The 19,403-nt window shown below is 44.2% G+C and overlaps 1 protein-coding gene across 3 annotated transcripts in view; it reads right to left on the bottom strand.

Annotated features, from left to right (window-relative positions):
- The window catches only part of NR3C1 (nuclear receptor subfamily 3 group C member 1), a 503,133-nt gene that overhangs the window by 190,459 nt on the left and 293,271 nt on the right, over window positions 1-19,403 (bottom strand). For all 3 annotated transcript variants that reach the window (XM_069244696.1, XM_069244697.1, XM_069244694.1), the window contains exon 4: window positions 14,952-15,068. In XM_069244696.1, coding sequence (XP_069100797.1) covers window positions 14,952-15,068 — 117 coding nt within the window. The remainder of the gene's footprint in view (window positions 1-14,951; window positions 15,069-19,403) is intronic.

Here is a 19,403-nt window from a genome sequence, read left to right as displayed (position 1 = left end):
GCTGCAATGTCCTGTGTGGTCTGAAGTCTCTATTGGAGGTGTGCGCCAATTCTTACATAGAGGATGTTGCCTTAGTCCAGTTGGCTGGTGATGAGGGCCTGTGTCACAGTGCGTCTCGTGTGTAGGGGTAGCCGCTTGAAGATCGTACATAGAATGTGCAAAGTGAGGAAGCGTGCGGAAAGTGTGTGACAGTCCAGAGCTTTTTTAGATCTGTCTTTCTGCTATGGGCTCAAAGGGGTGACCACCGTATTCCATTTTTGACTAAATCTTATTTTTGCTAAACAAATGCATTTAATTCATAGCGGTAAAAAAATACACAATTTTCGTTATTTGAAGTAATGCTTGTTGGCTATTTCGGAGTTCACACTGGAAAGGGATACAAAAGTAGAATTATTAGGGACATGGGGATCACCACCCAAAAATATACAAACTTCCGGTGGAATGTAGGAAAAGATGTATTAAAAGGTTGCTCACAGATATCTGTAACAGGGACATTAAGCAAGACCAGTTGTTTCGTCACACTCTATAACCGTTTACTAAGAAACGAGCAGAACTCAAGCATGGAGCACCATGTATATCATTTGAAATGATGTCACCTTGAATGTCCCCATGTGGCAAACAACATGAGTGCACTGGAGATATATAAGGCACGCTCCAGGGATATCCTGTTACCAGTATCCCCTGAGAGCAAACACTCCACCGCCCTGTCCTGTTTCTATCCCACCTTCGTGCATACATAGAGCTATGTGTGAAGTGTTAAATGGCGTCTGCTACAGAGCACCACTGGGTGTATCAATGTTCATTGAAATGCAGGTGGAAAGTATACAGTGTTAGCCTGGAGACAGCACACACGCACTGCGCTAATGCTTTTGTCTGAAAAACCATCCATTCTCCCCAGCTGCTCGGATAACGCCAGCAAATGTATTGGCAATCTATTGGCTAGTGCCTAGACGTAATAGGTTTCTGCGATAGTGCTAGGGTCTACATGGCACAGACATGAAAACACAGGATGCCATGTCGGCGGTGTGAGAAGAGCGTGTTTCTGTGCCAAGGAGCAAAGAAGCTCCTTGTACTGGCCGAAGCTTTCAACAAGACCCTCTTAGATGGGATTTGGAGGTTATTGGCCCTGCTGGGTAGGAATCACACGAAGGACTGGCAGTATAGAAGAACGCATCAGGCTTTCATTGTCCGATCTTATGTACATTTCCTGATTAGTCCTTGCACAGTAATGAACGTGCATAGGGGCCTTTGGCTTTGCAAGCAGATTAGAATGGGGAGCTATGCATGCTCAGGGGTATCTGGCTCTGATCAGGGTACACCACCATTTAGCCGAGACTCCCCAGTTGTGTACTTCCTATCTTAACATTCTGGGAAATTATTCGAATACATTTCTTATTGACTTAAATGCTGATCTACCGCTGGTGGACTCACTTGATTCCTTGTCTGCACTTTAGCAGATGGTCGAATATTTATAGTGCAAACCGGAAACTCATTGTTTTGTTTATTGAGGGATTTCGAGCAGGACAGGGTTAAAAACGCTCTCTCTGCTGACACCGACAATGAGAAGACCGCATAAACACCCCGTTCTCCAAACTAACAAAGAATACATTTCATCGAGGAAGCATGAAGAATAAATTCCATTAAGAATGGAAACTTGTGAGAGGAGTGGATTTTGCCATCTCTGACACTCTCCACTTATATTTAGCAAATTAATCAGAAAATGTGCCACCATTTGCGTAGTGGTTCCACTACAGGAGATGCCTACTGGACTACATCAACTACCATGGGGATTTCACAGTCAACACTGGTCTCTTCTCCACGTGCTTTTTAACAGTTTCCTCATCATCTTCTCCACTGGATTCTTAAATTCCACCCTATCCCTTCTCCTTACTCCGGTTCAGAGAACTCCCTATATAGTTTCTCAAGGCTCACCTTAAAGATAAACACGATTGACACTGCTTATTCCTTTGGCTCCTCTCTCTTTGCTGTAATGTTACCCTTTGTCGCTCTGATTTCTTGGTCTCTTGGTAAAGTGATCTTCTGACCATGTGATTCGGCTTACTATGTAAGTATCATTACTTAATAAGTGAGCAAAATAAAGTTCTCCTGGCTAGAGGTGGCTGAAAATAAAATGTATTGGTCACGCTTTAGCATTTACCACAGTGCTTCCCAAACCTTTTAGAGTGACAACCCACTTTTTAGAACAATACATTTTTGCAACCCACCTAGCTTTAATGGAATATATTTTTTAATGTAAATAAAGCATCTTCTGGTAGCAAACTCATTTACAGACAGCATATTTTCCATTGAAATTGCCCCTATATTTGAAAAGGCATCCAGTTTATCTGATAAAACTACATTACACACAAATGATAATGCATGGACATCGAGCTTCAGTAAATATTTATCATTTGTACATCACCAAGTGAAATAATGATGAGGTTAAAAGCACCAACTGAAGAGTTCCTTATGCACCTAGTATTTTTAGGCCATAATAAAAATGTCAAGCTAACTCTGGTAAGTACTACCTGCTCAAGAGATCTGATTCCTGGAATTTCCCTTGTCCAGTTTTGACTCAACATAAATAGCGCAGAAGGTTAATGTTCCAGCTCCAAAGCACTTGTAACGTGCAGATCACATAATTGTGTTTTATGTAGATACGACAGTGAGTTACTGCTTTTGTCCCCGAGATCTTTTATCTTTGTTAGTTGCACTTCATAAGCTGCAATCCTAATTCAGCAAAGTGAGCTTTGAACTCACATCAAAGTACTGCATTCAAATGGCAAGGCATAGGTTTAGAACCTTATGCCCTCCCCTCATAGTCTTTCTTTATCCTAAGGTTGCTAAAAAGGGTTAGGGTAGAAATACATTCTTTATATGAAAGCCTACTGTTGGAAATGGCCCTTTCTGCAGGGTTATCCCCAACCTTTTTGCCTTTATTTTTCAGACCATCTTTTTGTTGGCTTTAGGACTCTTGGACACTCTACCACTGTTAATCAGTGCTAAGTGCATATGCTCTCTCCCCTAAAACTTGGTATAATTGGCTTACACATGTTTGGCTTATTTAATGTACCTGTAAGTCCCTTGTAAAGTGGTACACCATATTCCCAGATTCTGTAAATTAAATGCTACTGGTAGGCCTGCAGCACGGATTGCACCAGCCTTTCAAACTTTTCTCAGGTCTGCCACTGCAGTGCCTGCGTGCACAGTTTACTGCCACATTGACTTGGTAAGTCAAACTACTTGCTAAGGCCTAAACTCCCTTTTTACTATACTGAGTCACCCCTAAGGTAGGCTCTAGATAGCCCTCTGGGCAGGGTGCTGTGTATGTAAAAGGTAGGACATATATTCTTATGTGTTACATGTCCTAGTAGTGACAGTTTATTTTGTTTTTGACTGCTGAGTGCTGCTTCCCTCATAGGTTTGCATTGGGAATTCCTTATATGTGACTAAGTGGTAATTTCCGATCTATAAGGAGTAGTGTGAGCATGTTTAGTATGTTTGGAATGGTAGTGAGAAATCCTGCTATAGGTGTAGGTGGATTTTTTAATTACTATTTTAAAAATGCCACTTTTAGATAGTGGATATTTTTCTGTGCTTGTAACTAGTGGTTTGCAGCCTGACTCCATTCGACGTCTGGAGCAGATTGACAACTCCACTTGCTGCATACTTTCCAGACAGCCGTAACACAGGAAGGGCTTGGTGTGACAGAAGAGGCACCTGCATGCTGAAAGCCATCCTGGGCTGGGGACAGGCGGAGTCGTTCACACCTTACATGTCAAAAGGGTGATGTCCTGCCCTCACACAATGGACTGATCACCCCCCTACTGATGAATGGCGATAGGGCTGGGTTGAAAGGGCGTTGTGCTTCACTTGAAAGGGTTCTTTGATGTTACCCCCTGAACAAAAGCATTTTTGAGTATACATAGAAGGGCTCTTGACCTCTGATTTTAGAGCAGTTTTGGACCTCGGACCGAATCTCTGCCAGAGGGATTGCTGCGCTGAGGGACTCATCTGGGCTGCTCATCTGTTGTTGCCCTGCTGCCTGAAGTCTTGGATGCCCTAAAGGACTCACTGGAGGGCTTTTCGGTTTGATGAGCTGCTGTCAGCTGCACTTTGATTCTGGTCTGGCTGAACACTGCTGTGGGACAGCTACGTTGTTACATCACCAGCTATAAACAGCACATTACATTATAAACTGATCAGTTAAAATATGCCTAGAGCCCACATTGGAGTCCAACTGATCACATTTAATGAAGGTTTAAAACTGATATTTGTGGGCCAATCTCAGTAGTTAGAGGCTATGTACAAGTTAAGTGCTATATTTGATATGCAGATGTCTGTACCCCATCATTATGTAAAGTCCTGGCCGCCAAAGTTATGTGACAATGGATGTATAGGGGCAGTGATTGCTATTAAGTTCTTTAAATCTGCAGTTGAAGAGTTGAACTTGTTAACAGTCGTCTATCCAAGCACTGTGTGCCTCAGATTACTGTAATGAACTATAGATTGCCTTGCTTCCCACAGAGAGGACAATTGGTCTCAAAATGGGGAGCAGGACATTTAGGACCAGATGTAGAAAGCTATTTAGCGGTCGCAAATGGCAAAGTTTGCCTTTTGCAACCACTAAATGGCCTTGCACCATGTACCAAACTTATTTTGTAAGTCAGTAACCTATTACCGACCCGCAAAATACAGCTTGCAACATGCTTTTAGAAAGGGGCGTGCCAGAGGCGTCCCTTCCTGCTAGCGAGTCACAGGAGGATGTATGACTGTTCTGCAGCTAGGAATACAGTCGCAAAACAATCACAGTTACCACCAATTTCAAATTGGTAGTAACCCATTCGCAATGAGAAAGGGGTCCCCAACGGACCCCTTTGTGAATGGAGGCGCCAACATTTTTTCAGAACAGAGCAGGTAGTGGTACCACGGACCACTGCCTACTCTTAAAAAATGAAACTGAAACGTTTCGTTTTTATTTTTGAAATGCATCTCGTTTTCACTTAAGGCAAAAAGGCTGCATTTAACAGAAACTGCTTTATTTAAAAAGCAGTCACAGACATGGTCTATTGATCCCAGTAGGCCACCATCCCTGTGAGTGCGTCCATTCCCAAATGGGTTGCAAATTGCGACCAACCTCATGAACATAAATGAGGCAGGTTCCTTGTTACCCATTTGTAAATCTCCAACAGTGTTTGAGACACCTTTGTACATCAGCTTTTGCGACTCGCAATCACAATTAGCGAGTCCCAAAAGCTGACCATCATACATCAGTGATCACTGTTTACACGTGTGTGGTGCGTGAGTGATTAAGTTATTTAAATTCCCCAATGTAAAGCCAATTATCGTGATTTTATTTGCAATTGTTAGAAGTTGATTTACATCCACTTTCATTTGGTGCGATTGAAATGAAAATGGATGACTAGGTTTAAAGAACCTTGTAATATCAGTGACTGATAGTATCAAGAGGAATAACCCCACGCATCCGAAAAACAACTGACAGATGCATAAGCTGAAAGACCCTCAAGTATAGATTTAGAAAGGTGACTATCAGTTCTAAAACTAATATCATTTAGGCCTCTGAGAAATCTTGCTTACCACGTTGCATGATGGCAAGGGACGTGCCCTCAATGAAGTATTTAGAAGGGGTTCACGCCATGACATATCGAAAAAGCCCAGTGTGCGGAGGGGATGGGGTGCGGGAGTACCTGCTTTATAAGGCAGTACATTACTGCTGATCTTGCGGTGAATAATGTTGCTTGGGAGGCTGCCCACGGCTCCTGGAACTTTGTGTTAACTGAGAGTGCATCCCCCAAGTCCAGAACTCTCTGTATGCCCCCTTGCCCCCTTGCCCCTGACCTTCCGGCCAAAGACACGACAATGCATTTTGCAGGGCTGTTCTGCCGCTTTGGGGGCTGCAGCTTTTTTCCATGGTTAACTGTCCAATTAGGGCACAGCTTCCCAAGCAGAACCACGAAAGAGCAGTCAAACACTTATTCTTAATGACTCAGACTTCTTTAAGAGTTAAAGGAAGTTTATTAAAGTGAAACAAGGTACATTATGATAATAAAATTAAATCAATGGAGGGGATACAGGTGAAAGGGAGGAGAGGGGGAAGGAAAACAGAAAATTGGGGTAATATAATAGGAAAGCATACATGGAATGACGCAGACTTCTAATTACTTAAAGCCGCATGTACTAAAGAAAGTGCAAAATGCAGTGTATGTTTAAATAGAGGTCCGCATTTTTCCCAGAGAACCTCAGGAACATTTTTTGAATCCCTGAAATCTGCACCCATGTGAGATCAGAGACCTGCATGTGCCTCTTCGCCACCCCTCCTTGCTGTGAAAGGATTTAGCTGGAAAATTCCCCCAGGTACTTTGCTTAGTACAATAAAAGAAATGCGACAGTGGTTGACATGGACGCCAATTCACCAAATTGCCTGGGGTAGCGGAAGTGACATAACACAACAGTTGCCCTTGATGACGTCACAGGAAGTGACATCATATGCCCTTTGACCCTAAATGTTGCTAGGCTGTGGAATGACGTGCTTAATAACACTGAAGCCCTCGCATTAACTGGCACAGACATTGCTGAAGTTTTGCAATAACTGCATGATTAGCAGAACAAAACACAGCTTCCAAATTTATAAACTATCTATTTTAGGGCACTGATAGTGTGGTGAGATGTAATACGTACCATGAATTGTAGTGAGCCGAGAAATCATCCAGGTGTGCTCGAGGATTGGGGAGGTTTTCCCCTGATCAAATTTTGAAAAAAATGTGTCAAATAATGTATTCAAAAGCACAATTTTCAGATAAATGTTTAAAAAGCTATAGTCTCTGAAAGGATACTCATTCATATTCAAGTCCTTTCGTTGTGTGCCAATCCAATGAAACTCGAGGAGTTCATCTTATTGTTTTTAGGATGTGCTAAGGATGTCCCCATATGTCAAAAATCACTTCCATTGTTCCAGGGCCAGCATTTTGTTATGGGTGTCCCTCAGAGGCCATGGGTGGGGGTCCCCTTATGCAAAAGATTATCTAAAATATGCCAGTGACAGTATTGTGTGATTAATGCCATTATGTTTATTGGGACAGCCTTACATCAAATTACATATAAACCAGTGAAGGACGGAGAAAGAAGCTGCCTCTAAGGTTCACTCAGCTTCCTTTGTCCAAACTCTAGTAACCAAAAGAAGTAAACTCTCATACCATATCATTCAAGGCCCTCTGAGATCTCTCTCAAAGGATCCTCAACCACGTATTCTACCCTAAACGGTGAATGTTACCACCGTGGGGTGATTTTGTGGGTAGCATCTTCACTGGATCTCCAGTCACTTCAGTATTCCGTTATCCAAATGAACTGAAGGATTTCTCAGTGAGAAGGTGAGGGAAAGAATGTGAGTTGAAATTACCTCATATCCTAAATTCTATTTATTAGTGTCCATAAAAAGGATAAGGGTAAGATTAAAAACAGATGATTTGGTGAGGATCAGCAATGAATCCTATGCAACTAAAATTAAGGTTGACATGTTTCAGCCAGACACAGCCACTCAGGATCCATGGCTTTCATCAGGACCCATTGTTAATTAGATGACCTGCAACTTTCAAGGAATGACCACATGTAGTTATGATTTGTGGTTCAAGTAGTGCCGCAACATTGGGAGCACAGAGGGGAATCTCAATGGGAGCTCTCCCTCTATCCCACCACAGGAAAAGGCCTCTATTTTTGAAGAGGCGATCAAAATCTTCCAAAGATCTGTAATGCCGTTCTGATCCAAGTGTGTCTTTCATTAGTTTTGCTGGCAATAGCCAAGCACCTTATTTTCTTGATACTGAGCTGCAGGGTGAGACAGAAAGAGAGCCAGCCAGTGTTTAACTTTAGTTAGTGGCCTCAGATCGGACCCACCAGAACTTATTTTTCCTCAACAGATTTTGATCAAGAGAGAAAAACACAAAAGAAGGAAGAGAAGGATGGAAAAAAACAGCCACAAAGGGTGTAAGCAGGGATTAAAAAGAACCACAAGTTTCAGATATTTTGGCGGGGAGTGACTGGTAGTGGAATAAAGAGGCATGAGGGAGAATCAGGTCTCCCCAGCCTTTGGAATTTGACACCCCAACCTTTTATAGCACAGGACAAGGGCTTCTAAGCAAAACTTTGGAGCCCACACTTATTCTTTAGCAAATTAAGCACTAGACCCAACAAGGTGAACTCTGAGCACCATAGAAGCAAACACCTCACATTAAGAAAAAACAGTCAATTAGCCTGGTAGCCCTAGAAAGACTACATTGAAGCCCCACAGCTGCCAAGCAACATTCAAAAAGAGAAAGGCCTGAACGACCGTGTGAGACCAAAGACAGAGCTTGAGAATAAGCAGAATAATGCCGCGCCTTCTAAAGACCAACTGCATTCAGAAGGTTTGAAGCGTGGAGCTTTGCAAGAGCACAAAGCATTTCTGTTCAGAAGGGAGGGATCAAAGTTTGAGAGCAAAACCAGAGCAAGAGATTAAACAAGGTCTCAGGTCAGTTGTCAAAGTCCAGGTCAGCCAAGTGAGACCTCGGATGTCACCCAACATACAACGTGAAATCCATCACAGGAAGTAAACGAAGCATGAAAGTGCTGGACACTAAACAGAATGCAGTGTTTGTGGTCAGCACCAAGCAACAGCATACAGTGGAATTCCTCAGGATCTCACAGACCACACATCAGTCTCATTTCATGCAAGTTATACTAAGAGAACACTGAAGGGGTTGGAGTGAAGGATCAGTGGTAGCACTGCATCAATCTCTACACAAAGTGGTACCCTGTAGTCTAATGGTCTGTCACCAACATGAAGTGCAGCTTGGGCATCTATACGACAGAATAAATACATATATATATATATATATATATATATATATATATATATATATATATATATATATATATATATATATATATATATATATAGACACATATATATATATATATATATTTCACTGAAAAAAACAAAGGTTACAGGGACGTTATAGTTAGGTTTTGAATTTCCTCACAAGAAAACATAGAAATTAAGCAGTTAAGTCAAGTAAACATAACTCACTCCATAAGGTAACTATAACTCGCGTGGCGCGATGCACCATTTTCTCATCAATAATTCAGAACCTAATTATAATGTCTCTGTAACCTTTGTTTTTTTCCAGTGAATTTCTATGTTTTTTTTTTTTAACACACATAGACATAAATAAAAGCGGTGCTGCGCATGGCCTTCGGCCGTGTGCAGCAGGAGTTGGCTGCAGGGCTCTGCCTACAGCCAGGCCCATCGGCCACCCCTCCGACATGCACCCAAACCAACTCTTTGGCCTTGTGCAGCATGAGGTTGGATGCAGTGGGTATTCTTTTTTTTCAATTTTTCTATAGAGCCGATGTTCCACCATTGGAACCGTGGGTCCAGATCCACAGTTCCACTTGTAGAACCGCAGTTCCTCAGATCGGATGAAAAAAAACAAATAATTGGGCAAAATTTTGCCCAAAAGGTGTCTCCAAAAGGACCCCTCTATCTTTCAAACCAGGTCAGGACACCTGTATCCTGACCCCTTATGTGTTTTGCACTCTCCTTTTCCCACCCTCGGGCTGATGCGACAAAGAAAAAGCTGCAACTTTTTTGTCAGGTTGTGACCAGTCAAACAGGGCCTTGCTTTTCCCCCAGATTCGCAAATCTGGACCTCGATCCGCAGGTCTGGATCCGTGGAGGATCTGCATCCTTATATATCTTTATTTTTTCAACTCTAATATCTCAGAACCTACTGATCAGTCTTGCGCCAAACCATAAAAAGCGTAATCCGTGCAACAGGATCTAGCTTCCTGCCAAATTTGGTGTAATTCCGATCAGCGGTTTGGGCTGTAAGAGTGTCTAAAGGTCCTATCGAAAAATGAATGGAGAAAACGTTTTTTGGGACCCCCCCTTTTTCTCAGCCCCCACTTGACGGATCACCCCGAAACTTTCAAGACAGAAAATGAACTTAGCGAACTATACGTTTTGAACATTTCGTGAAGATTTGTCAAGCGGCGCCAAAGTTAAAGGCAAAACAAAAAACGCTCTTCCACTGCCACTAGGTAATAGTATATATATATATATATATATACATAGACACACACACACATATATATATATATATATATATGCGCACACACACTATCACAAGTGAAGAAGAGAGCTGTAGATTAAGTTAGAACAGGTCAGCTCACAAAGATCACTGCAACATTAAGTTTAGACTGTTTAGTGGACATGGACCATTGCACCACACAAGTTGCATTCTGTGAAACCCAGGGAACCCACAGCATACAAACATGAATCAGGGACGCAATACAGCTTTGAGAACAACCAAACTCAATGGGTTGCACTGATAAAATTCAGCAACATTTCCACAAAGTTGGTTTGTGGTTGTTGTTGGGAAGTAGGATCTTTCAGACATGGTTGCCCCCACTTATTACCTGGTGTCAGAGTGTTTTGCCTGTAATACATTGGGATCCTGCTAGCCAAGACCCGAGTGTCAGTGTTCTCTCCCCAAAATTGGATTGGTAAGGAAGTCTTAAACCCCACAACTGGCATACTGGTGTACCCCTGTAAGTCCTTAGTATATGGTACTTACCAGGGCATTGGTACACCAGGGGACCCCTCCCCCCCCATGGGCTGCGGCATGTATTATGCCACCCATGGGAGCCCAAGCAAACGGTGACCTCAAGACTGCCATTGCAGCCTGCGTTAAATGGTGCATGCACCTTTCCCCAAGAAATAAGGTTTACCTTGTACCCTAGTCACTGCACTCTGATCCTATTAGTCGCCCCGAAGGTAGGCCCTTCAGCCCAAGGGCAGGCGGCATGGTTCTCAGTGTCAGGGTACCCCTGCATGAATAGAGGTACCCCTGCAAACCGAAGGCTCCTTTTTCTGGACTTTGTAAGAGCGGGGTAGCCATTTAAAGGTATGAAGTGAGCCCTGGTCAACACGAGATGTCCAACTACATAATGGCTTCACTGAATCTGATCGTGCTTGGTATCAAACATGTTGGAATCATGGAACTACACCGATTCCAGTGATAACTGCAGGATACCATGTACTTTGGAGGTTCCTTAAAGAATCCCCCAATGTCTGACTGTGCATCTTTGCAGTGCTGCTGTCGAGCCCAGACACTGTTTTGTCCCCCTGCTACTGTGCTTAACTTGGGCAGGGGATGGCAGAACAGATGATTTCTAGTAGAAGAGAGGCCTTACCACCTCTCCTTTAGAAATAGGTGTCTTTGGGCTAGGGTGGGGGTGCTCCTGAGCGCCACCAGACTGCTTTGAATGGCACATTTGGAGCCCTCTTTGCAGAACCGGTTTCTTCCAGTGCATGAGCCTCGGCTCCTGCTCTGGTGTAAAAACACACAAAGGACTGTGGTGTGACCACACTGCTTTCCAGCTCCTCCCCAAGAAGGTGCCCAGAGTCCTGCAAGGTGGCCACTTGATTCTGCCATATTGGAAATAAGATGAGCAAATGCCCCTGGGAGTATCTGACCAGTCAGTCCAGTAGGGTAGTGTCCCTGAACACCCCCCGATATATGGGTCACTGCAGAAGATGTCCAACCCCCTTCCTGGGTTACTTAAGAGCTACTAAAGGGCTCCCCTGAGGATGGGACCCAAGATTTGTCTGCAAGATTTTTCTTCAAGACACTTCTGCACCCTGGACACAGAATTCTGCTGATGGACTTCACCGGGACGCAAGACAAGGATGCAACTGGTAAGAGGGGCCCTACTGCAACTTTGTCCCTGGGTATTGCAAGGACTCTGCAACTTCCGTGGATGTGCATCCTCCGGAGTTGCAAGGACTCTGCCTGCACGAAGGACATCCAGAAGGAATCTCCCTTGGAATGAAGAAGTCACTCCCCTGCATCCGCAGACACCTCAACGTCGACAACCGGTTTGTAGATCCTGCAGTCCCACGGACTCTTCAAGGCTCTGCCACAAGGGTGGTGGTTCTGTGGCTCTCCAGAGGTCTGGCCTGTCTTTCTTGCAGCTGGAAAGTCAGTGGTCCCTCGTTGGAACTGCTGTAACAGGACCCCTGTGCACCGTGTCTGCTTGCTGTTGCCAAGGCTTGTTGGCTCTTCAGTCCGATGACCTCCTAGCTCCATGAAGCCTCAGTCTCCAGCATCACACAGCTCCAAGACCGACGTCCTCCCTGAAACTCCTGCAACGTGGGCATCCATCTTCTTTGTGCTGCTAATACCTCCCTGCAACTCCCTGTGCCTGCTGCCAGTGGGTCCTCCTGGAATCTCTAACCATTCCTGCTGGCTCTCCCTCTTGCTGAGCTCTGGCCCTGACTTACCTGCAAAGGTTGAGTCCCTTGGACCTTTCCGGTCCCCACTTCTGCAACTCTATGTGCAACACTTCTCTTTCATTTGCCAAGACGTGTTGGTGGTCCTGCTGACCACTGACCCTTCTGCAATTCGAGGACTGGTGTGGGACAGCTCGTGGACGCTGCAGATACATTTCCACGATGACCATCCATCAGGAAAGCATCCACAAGAAGGGTGCGCATTGCACTCCTGCACCTCCTGTGAGACCCTGGATGGTCTGGTCTATGTCCCCTCTTTCCACAGGTACTCTGTCTCCAGACTCCATGCCTGGCTTCCACCGACCTTGTCAAAGGGTCACAACAGCAGTTGGACAGTTGAGGACTACAGTGACTTCAACGAGAGGTTCAGACACAACTTCACCCTTTCATGCACCTGGGCTCCCTGGTGCAGGTACTCCACTTCTCTGGGTATCCACAGTTAGGGGCACTCTTGAACCTTCCTTGTCCCAACAGGTTTCCTCGGGTCCACGGAGAAGGGTCCTGAAACACGAAAACTCTAACCGCAAACTTCCCATGTTATCCTATGGACACCTGACCTGGGGTAACATTTCTGCACACGGGCACATGCGGAATCCTAGCTACTTACCTCTGGTGTTTTAGTACTTCCCCAGCACCTCAGATACTTTGGTGTCAGTCTTGGTTTGTTACACTCTTCACATCCCATTTTGTTTAGTTAATTTTATTAGGAGAGTAATTCTCATGCAGGGAGTAGGCAATTCAAGGCATGTTCAGCCTTGACAGTTTATGAACACGCACAACCAAATCTTCTTATGACCACTCACAAACTTCTCCCAACCTTTTTAATGCCTTAAACGGATGGCGATTTAGACCAGACACAAGCGGAATAAACCTTCTTAGAGTGGGAAGAGGGATGTTATGGCATGCTATATTTATATATATAGCGCACTAATCACCCAAGAGGGTATTGAGGCACTTGGGGAGGTGTGTAGTTTTGTGGTCCTCAAGGTACTTATACGAAGAGCCAAGTCTTCACCTTCTTACGGACCTCAAGAAGTAAGGAGGAGGCTCTGATGAGTAGAGAGGTCATTTCATGTCTTGGGTGCGTTGTACGAGAATGTGCGTCATCCAGTTTTGATTTTGCCGCTGTGGGGAATATGTGCGAGTGAGAGTGAGGCAGAGCGTAGGTTTCTGGTGGGTTAATGAAAGTGTATGGGGCTGTTCAGGTATTCTGATCCTGTGTTGTGTAGGGCTTTGTATCTGTGCGTTGAGAAGTTTGAATTGGCAGTGGTTGTAAATGCTGTGGGTAGGTATGGCCTGGGAGGCCGAGTACGAGTTTTGCAGTGGTGTTTTGGATGGTCTGTAGTCTGTGTAGTAGTTAGGAGATTTGTGCATATAGTTTTGCACTAGTCCGGCCTGCTGTTAATGAGTGCTTGTGTGACAATCCATCTGGTGTTCTAAGGAAGCCATTTGAAGACATTTCGGGTAATGTGTAGGATGTGGAAGCAGGCAGTGCACACTGCGTTGACTTGAGCCATCATGTTGAGCTCGTCGTCTAGGATGACCCCTAGATTGTACCACTACAAAACGTTGCGGATGTGGAAGGACAGGATTTTCTTCTTACAGAAAGTACTTACGCTTGTGGAAAAATTAACTGGGGTATTACTTATCTCCACAAGCACCTTAGGTATCTGCATATAATCGAGTACTCTAGAAGAATTGACAATGCCTAAAAATTGTTAGATTTTGCAAATGTGTATGGGTTATTATTTTAGAAATACTGTTAACAGTACTACCTGCCGCTAACTGAAAAGCCTTATAGTACTCACCCCAACAGTAAACACTCTTTGCAGCAATGAATCATAGACACAACTTGTAGGCTTGGATGCATGTCTTGACAAAGCCGCACAGGATGTCTTAATTGTCTGAAATGGTATAAAACTTTATAAACTGGAAGCCGGCGGGCTTGTGCAGGAAGATGGTGTAATTTACTTTTCGAAGGGACAACATTGAAATGAAGTTGCCCTTGAGGTCAGGCTAAGGTAATTCTACAACCTGCAGGCAGTTCCTAAGATTCGTGATATCAGTCCTCGAAAAGAGAAGTAAATGTGTGGGATTTTTCAGTACTCTAAGTGCACTCCTGAAATTTAAAAAAAAACGTTAACTGATGTACTATCAATTGGACCGAATAAGGAAGTGAAACTTTTTCAAGAGAAAGAATGAATAATTATTTGCACCTTACATAAATTAAATGTAAATATGTCCGGGTTTTTTCATTCTCTAGTCAACCCTCTTTTGCCATCCCAGTAACTGGTGGTTTTGATACCGTTTTATACTTGAATACAACACTCAAAGTTGAAAGGTGACCAGTTAAGCTCTACAAAGCGTCTTCCGCTACGAGGACCACGTTTATGTTAATAACGCTTGAACTATTTGAACTGGAAACAATTCTGGTTTAACCTGAACATATGACGCATGCATTGCATTATTTAGCGCATGTGGTAAAACGCACCAATACGAGGAAAACGCGGGGGACGCAGATCCTTGTAATTCTGGTGGCCCCGACTGTAGTGAAGTCACTCGATGACTATTAATATAATTAGTGAAGAAAATAAGCAAATACCTTCTAAGTTCATCCCGGCCTGAAGACATTTGCGGTATCGGCACGCTGGGCAGTTCTTCCTCCGGATTTTGTCGATGATGCAGTCATTCCTCCCGGCGCACAGGTAGTTGTGCTGACCTATTAGCAGAGCGCAAAGGGGAAACCATTTCAGTGTTTTGAAATATAGTGAACAGTGCAATGTGCCCAAAGAAGCGTCTAGTGAGAAAAAATAACTTTTAATTAAAAATTAATTGAAAACAAAGCTAAAAATCTTGATCTCAGATTAAAGGTACAGTAAAGGGGAAAGTGGCATACACTACTAAAAAAAATACCGAATTGTGGCTTACTAGGAGGGTCGCAGCACAGCAATTGTATACGGCTCAGAAGTTATAGAAAATAGGGAAGAGAAGTAGAAAGAACGTGACCTTGTAAAAAGGCAAGGAAAAAGAGGGGCCTGAGAACGAAGGGCGAATGTTAATTACAGAAGCTACCTGTTTAAATAAAACTTCATTAAAGCAATTGAAAACCACATTTTTTTTTTCATTAATTATTTTCCACAATAAATAACTCGATAAAATAGAATCCCAAAAATCTGTTCCCGGTACACAGCATACAGGAGACTAACATAGGGCCTGTAATACTTACATTTGCTGCATATAACTCAAACAGCATCCATTTTTTTTTTTTTTTTTTTAGTTCAGGTCTACAATCCTTTGATGCTATAAAGGTAGTGTTTGCAATCTGATCGCACATAATTGTAAATATTTTCCAAGGCATCACACAAACGTTCCAAGTGAGATGTGAAACCATGTACAGAGTCTGTCTTTGGTAGCTTTCCCAGTTTTTCTGCCAACTGTTTTTTGTTACTTGCATCTCTGTTTACAGTTGGCTGGGCTAGTTTGTTCTCACAATGAGAGACTATAAAGTCGCTGACAAGATTTACTTTTTTCAAACTTGGTCACTCATGGTATGAGGTTAATGCCTCGGCCCAAAATTCAAACACTCCTAGTAAGACAAAGGTTATAAGTACGCCTGCCTTGTCGGATAAGAATGTAATTGCGATTTTAAATCAAATGCGTGACTAGCTTCATTTGGTTTCTGAATCCCATGTTAATCTTGATAAAAAAGTAATAGGAATATTGGTAATAAATCACTGCCGCCCTTATACAGCTCTTGTACCCACACGATGGCCCTCTATTGCGAGGATTGTTTGCTTACAGTTACTTTTGGGTTCGATCCATCTAATAAAAGCTATGTCTGGCCAATATGGGTTTTGCCCACCTTCGAGGAGACAAGAAAGTCGTGGAAATAGTATTTATCAAGCCTTCATCAGGGCACATGTGTTGTACCTGAGCCAATCCACACGAGGCCTTCATTTATCTTGTCAAACTGAGGACAACAGGAAAACGTCGATCGTCAAAATTAGGAATTTCTTCAAACTGTTGTGTACTGCCAAGAGCTGCCCATGTAGCGGCCCTTACCCCAACTCCCATCAATCCTCACCTGGAATCCAAAGATCTGGGAGCATGGGTGTAGCTATCAGTAGCACCACATGTGCAGTGGCACCGGGGTGTGAGGGGCCCGCTACTCCTCAACTGGTGGCTGTTTTACCATAAACTTAGCGGACGGGAGATTTCCTTGTTTGCAGTATGACCCATGGCGACCATCTCACGTCGCTGTCTGGCAGTGATCTTGATTCAGCCAAGTCACCCAGATCAGCAGCACTGCCTGGCGCTGTTTCTCTGTCTCTCTGAAATGCCCATCCCCATTATCCTCTAAGAAGGCAAATCAGTTCTAGTAGGAACCACCATGAACCCCAACACTGCTTACACAGCTCCACATCCCCCATCCTGCTGGTAGCTAGGAAGAAATGTCAAGGCACTACACTGCCTGCTCCGCAATCCCTCCCATCCTCTTCAGTCTCCCCCAAATATGTGGCTCCCATCTGAACAATACACCAACCACGATACGGTCCACATCCCCAGAGTAAGCCCTACCTACAATGGCAGACGCTGCCTTGTAATTCAGAGTTCAGACTGTGAAACATCGTCATGAAGCTACTAAGTTTTTACAGAAGAAGCTGAACCTACTCCTGGTCTAACCTTCGTACAACTACCCTTTAGGGATGAAAGTACCCAACCTGCAGTAGTTTCACTCACAAAGCTGAGCTTTGAAGGGATCTCAGGTTATTTATGCCGCAGGCAGAGCGAAAGAGTGTGGGGCGTATCAGCCATTACCCTGTGCACATGCAACACAACTACCCATACACTGCTTTGCTGCCATCGGGTGATCCTGCGAAATCCTGAACCGTACCACCCTTCGACAGGGACGTTCTCATCATCTTTCATGCCGGCACTTCTTAGGACTGGTCTCTCCAGGAGGCAGCACAAACGTATTGGACCAAGGCTTTTCAACCCTGTCTTTTCACTGTTGGACTACAGACAGCTACACTTCATGCATGCACTTTATAAGTCCCAAACTCAGTCATAATTGTTTGAATACTTGTCTTTATCACCAAACACGTGGGCCCGTAAGTTCACACCAGGGTTTGACCATTACTTGACACTGGTGATCCTGAGTCGAAAACGACACTGGAGCTACCGTTCCCTCCTGCTCAGGGCTCCTGACCCCCTTCAGAGTGGAAGGGTGGCATGGGAGGTTGAAGCTGGGGGCAGTCAGTGGCAAGAGACAACCTGGCAGCCCAGATACTAGTCATTCCCTCAAACCTACGATTGGTCCAGTTTAATTACTTCCACAGAATTTACTACTGCCAGAGAGGCCAATGGGAATGGGTAAAGCTTGGAACTCTGAATGTACTAGGTGCGCTGTCTCCTTATGAACTTTTTATCCACTGGCATAACAAAGGCCCCCACAGCCCCTGCGGTGTGGGGGAAGCGGGAGAGCTCCAGGGGGGCCCTAAGCACAATACAGTGTGCATGGGTGTCAGGCTCCTGACTGCGTCTGGCGGGAGAGGGTCCAGTCCAGGTTCTTTGCGGGGGCCCACCCCCTCGAGGTTACGTCACTATTTCTATCATATATTTTGGACACACCCAGCAGCAGACTGATACTGGACTAAGGTTCACAGAGCACTAGACCACATTGTCCACACACCCATAACCCAGTCTCCAAAGTGGCTTTACTGGGAATAACGGAAGCTGGGCACATTCCCGCGCTCAGAGGAACCTGGCTAGAACTGACTTCCAAATAGCGAAGTGAGACACTGATAAACTTTGGAGACTGGCGGACCCTCCTGTTCTTACAGGAATGGTCCATACGAATGGACTACTGCACCAGGGCAGAAAAGACGGTTTATAAGTGAAAAAGCACTGTCTGCAAATAAGCAAAAATCTGGGGTCCTTGGATCGCGGGCCAGTAGAACCATGGTAACACAAACTCACCACTTTTCTTGCCTTATGGATACTTATTACATGTCTAGGACTCGGAAGCAATTAATGTATGGCTTCCTAACAATATCCTCGGTGTTAGGTGCCATGGTGTATGGTTGCACTGTACTTTACTCCTTTTTCAAAAACAATAAAACATATGTATAAAAAAAGAAAGTGACACTGGAGCAGGAAAGCAGCCGTCCATTTTGGTTTAATACAAAGGCAATCAAGGGATTTCAACGTTGTCAAGAGGCATTACATGGCAGAGGAGCGGTCTGTACTCTTATGAGCCACTGCAGCTTGTGTTACACAGGTGGTTCCATACGTTACTGAATTTCAGGTGGGTGTTTTTAATCTTCAAAAGATCATTTTACGTGTATTCCATAGGTACAGATTTGAGAAACAAGATGACAGTCAGATTAGGTTGGGTATGCAAGTACTCTAGGAGCATCCTAGGAATCTTGAAGGACCAGTGTCACTTCAGTGCATCAGCCAAAGGCTCAGAACGCAGCCAGGGGCTAGACGGTTTTGCTTTTTGCCCCCGAGTCATGCGTTTTGGGGCAGAAGCTATATAAACATCTATGCCTCTCACTGTCCATTAGGGCTACAACTTTCTTCACTCTGCAGGCTCTAAACTGTGTCCCACTCTTCCAAAGTGTTTATTAGCCTGAAACATGATTTCTTGTGGAAATGACTTCTGCTAGAGCACGGTAAGGATCAGAATGAAAATGTCACTTACCCAGTGTACATCTGTTCGTGGCATCAGTCGCTGTAGATTCGCATGTTTTGCATAGCTCGCCATCTGGTGTTGGGCCAGAGTGTTACAAGTTGTTTTTCTTCGAAGAAGTCTTTCGAGTCACGGGACCGAGTGACTCCTCCTTTTGTCTCCATTGCGCATGGGCGTCGACTCCATCTTCGATTGTTTTTCCCCGCAGAGGGTGAGGTAGGAGTTGAATTGTAGTAATAGTGCCCATGCAATGGAGTGACTAAGTATGTACCTATTTAAGGTTGAGATGATACATATACAAATAGTTGAAGGTAACTTCCAAACTGCTACAGGCTCCATGGGAGGTGGGTGGGCACATGC

Source organism: Pleurodeles waltl, chromosome 7, assembly GCF_031143425.1.
Source record: "Pleurodeles waltl isolate 20211129_DDA chromosome 7, aPleWal1.hap1.20221129, whole genome shotgun sequence".
Lineage (NCBI taxonomy): Eukaryota > Metazoa > Chordata > Amphibia > Caudata > Salamandridae > Pleurodeles > Pleurodeles waltl.
The sequence above is the reverse complement of the archived record's forward strand: the minus strand, read 5'-3'. Positions and strand labels throughout refer to the sequence as shown.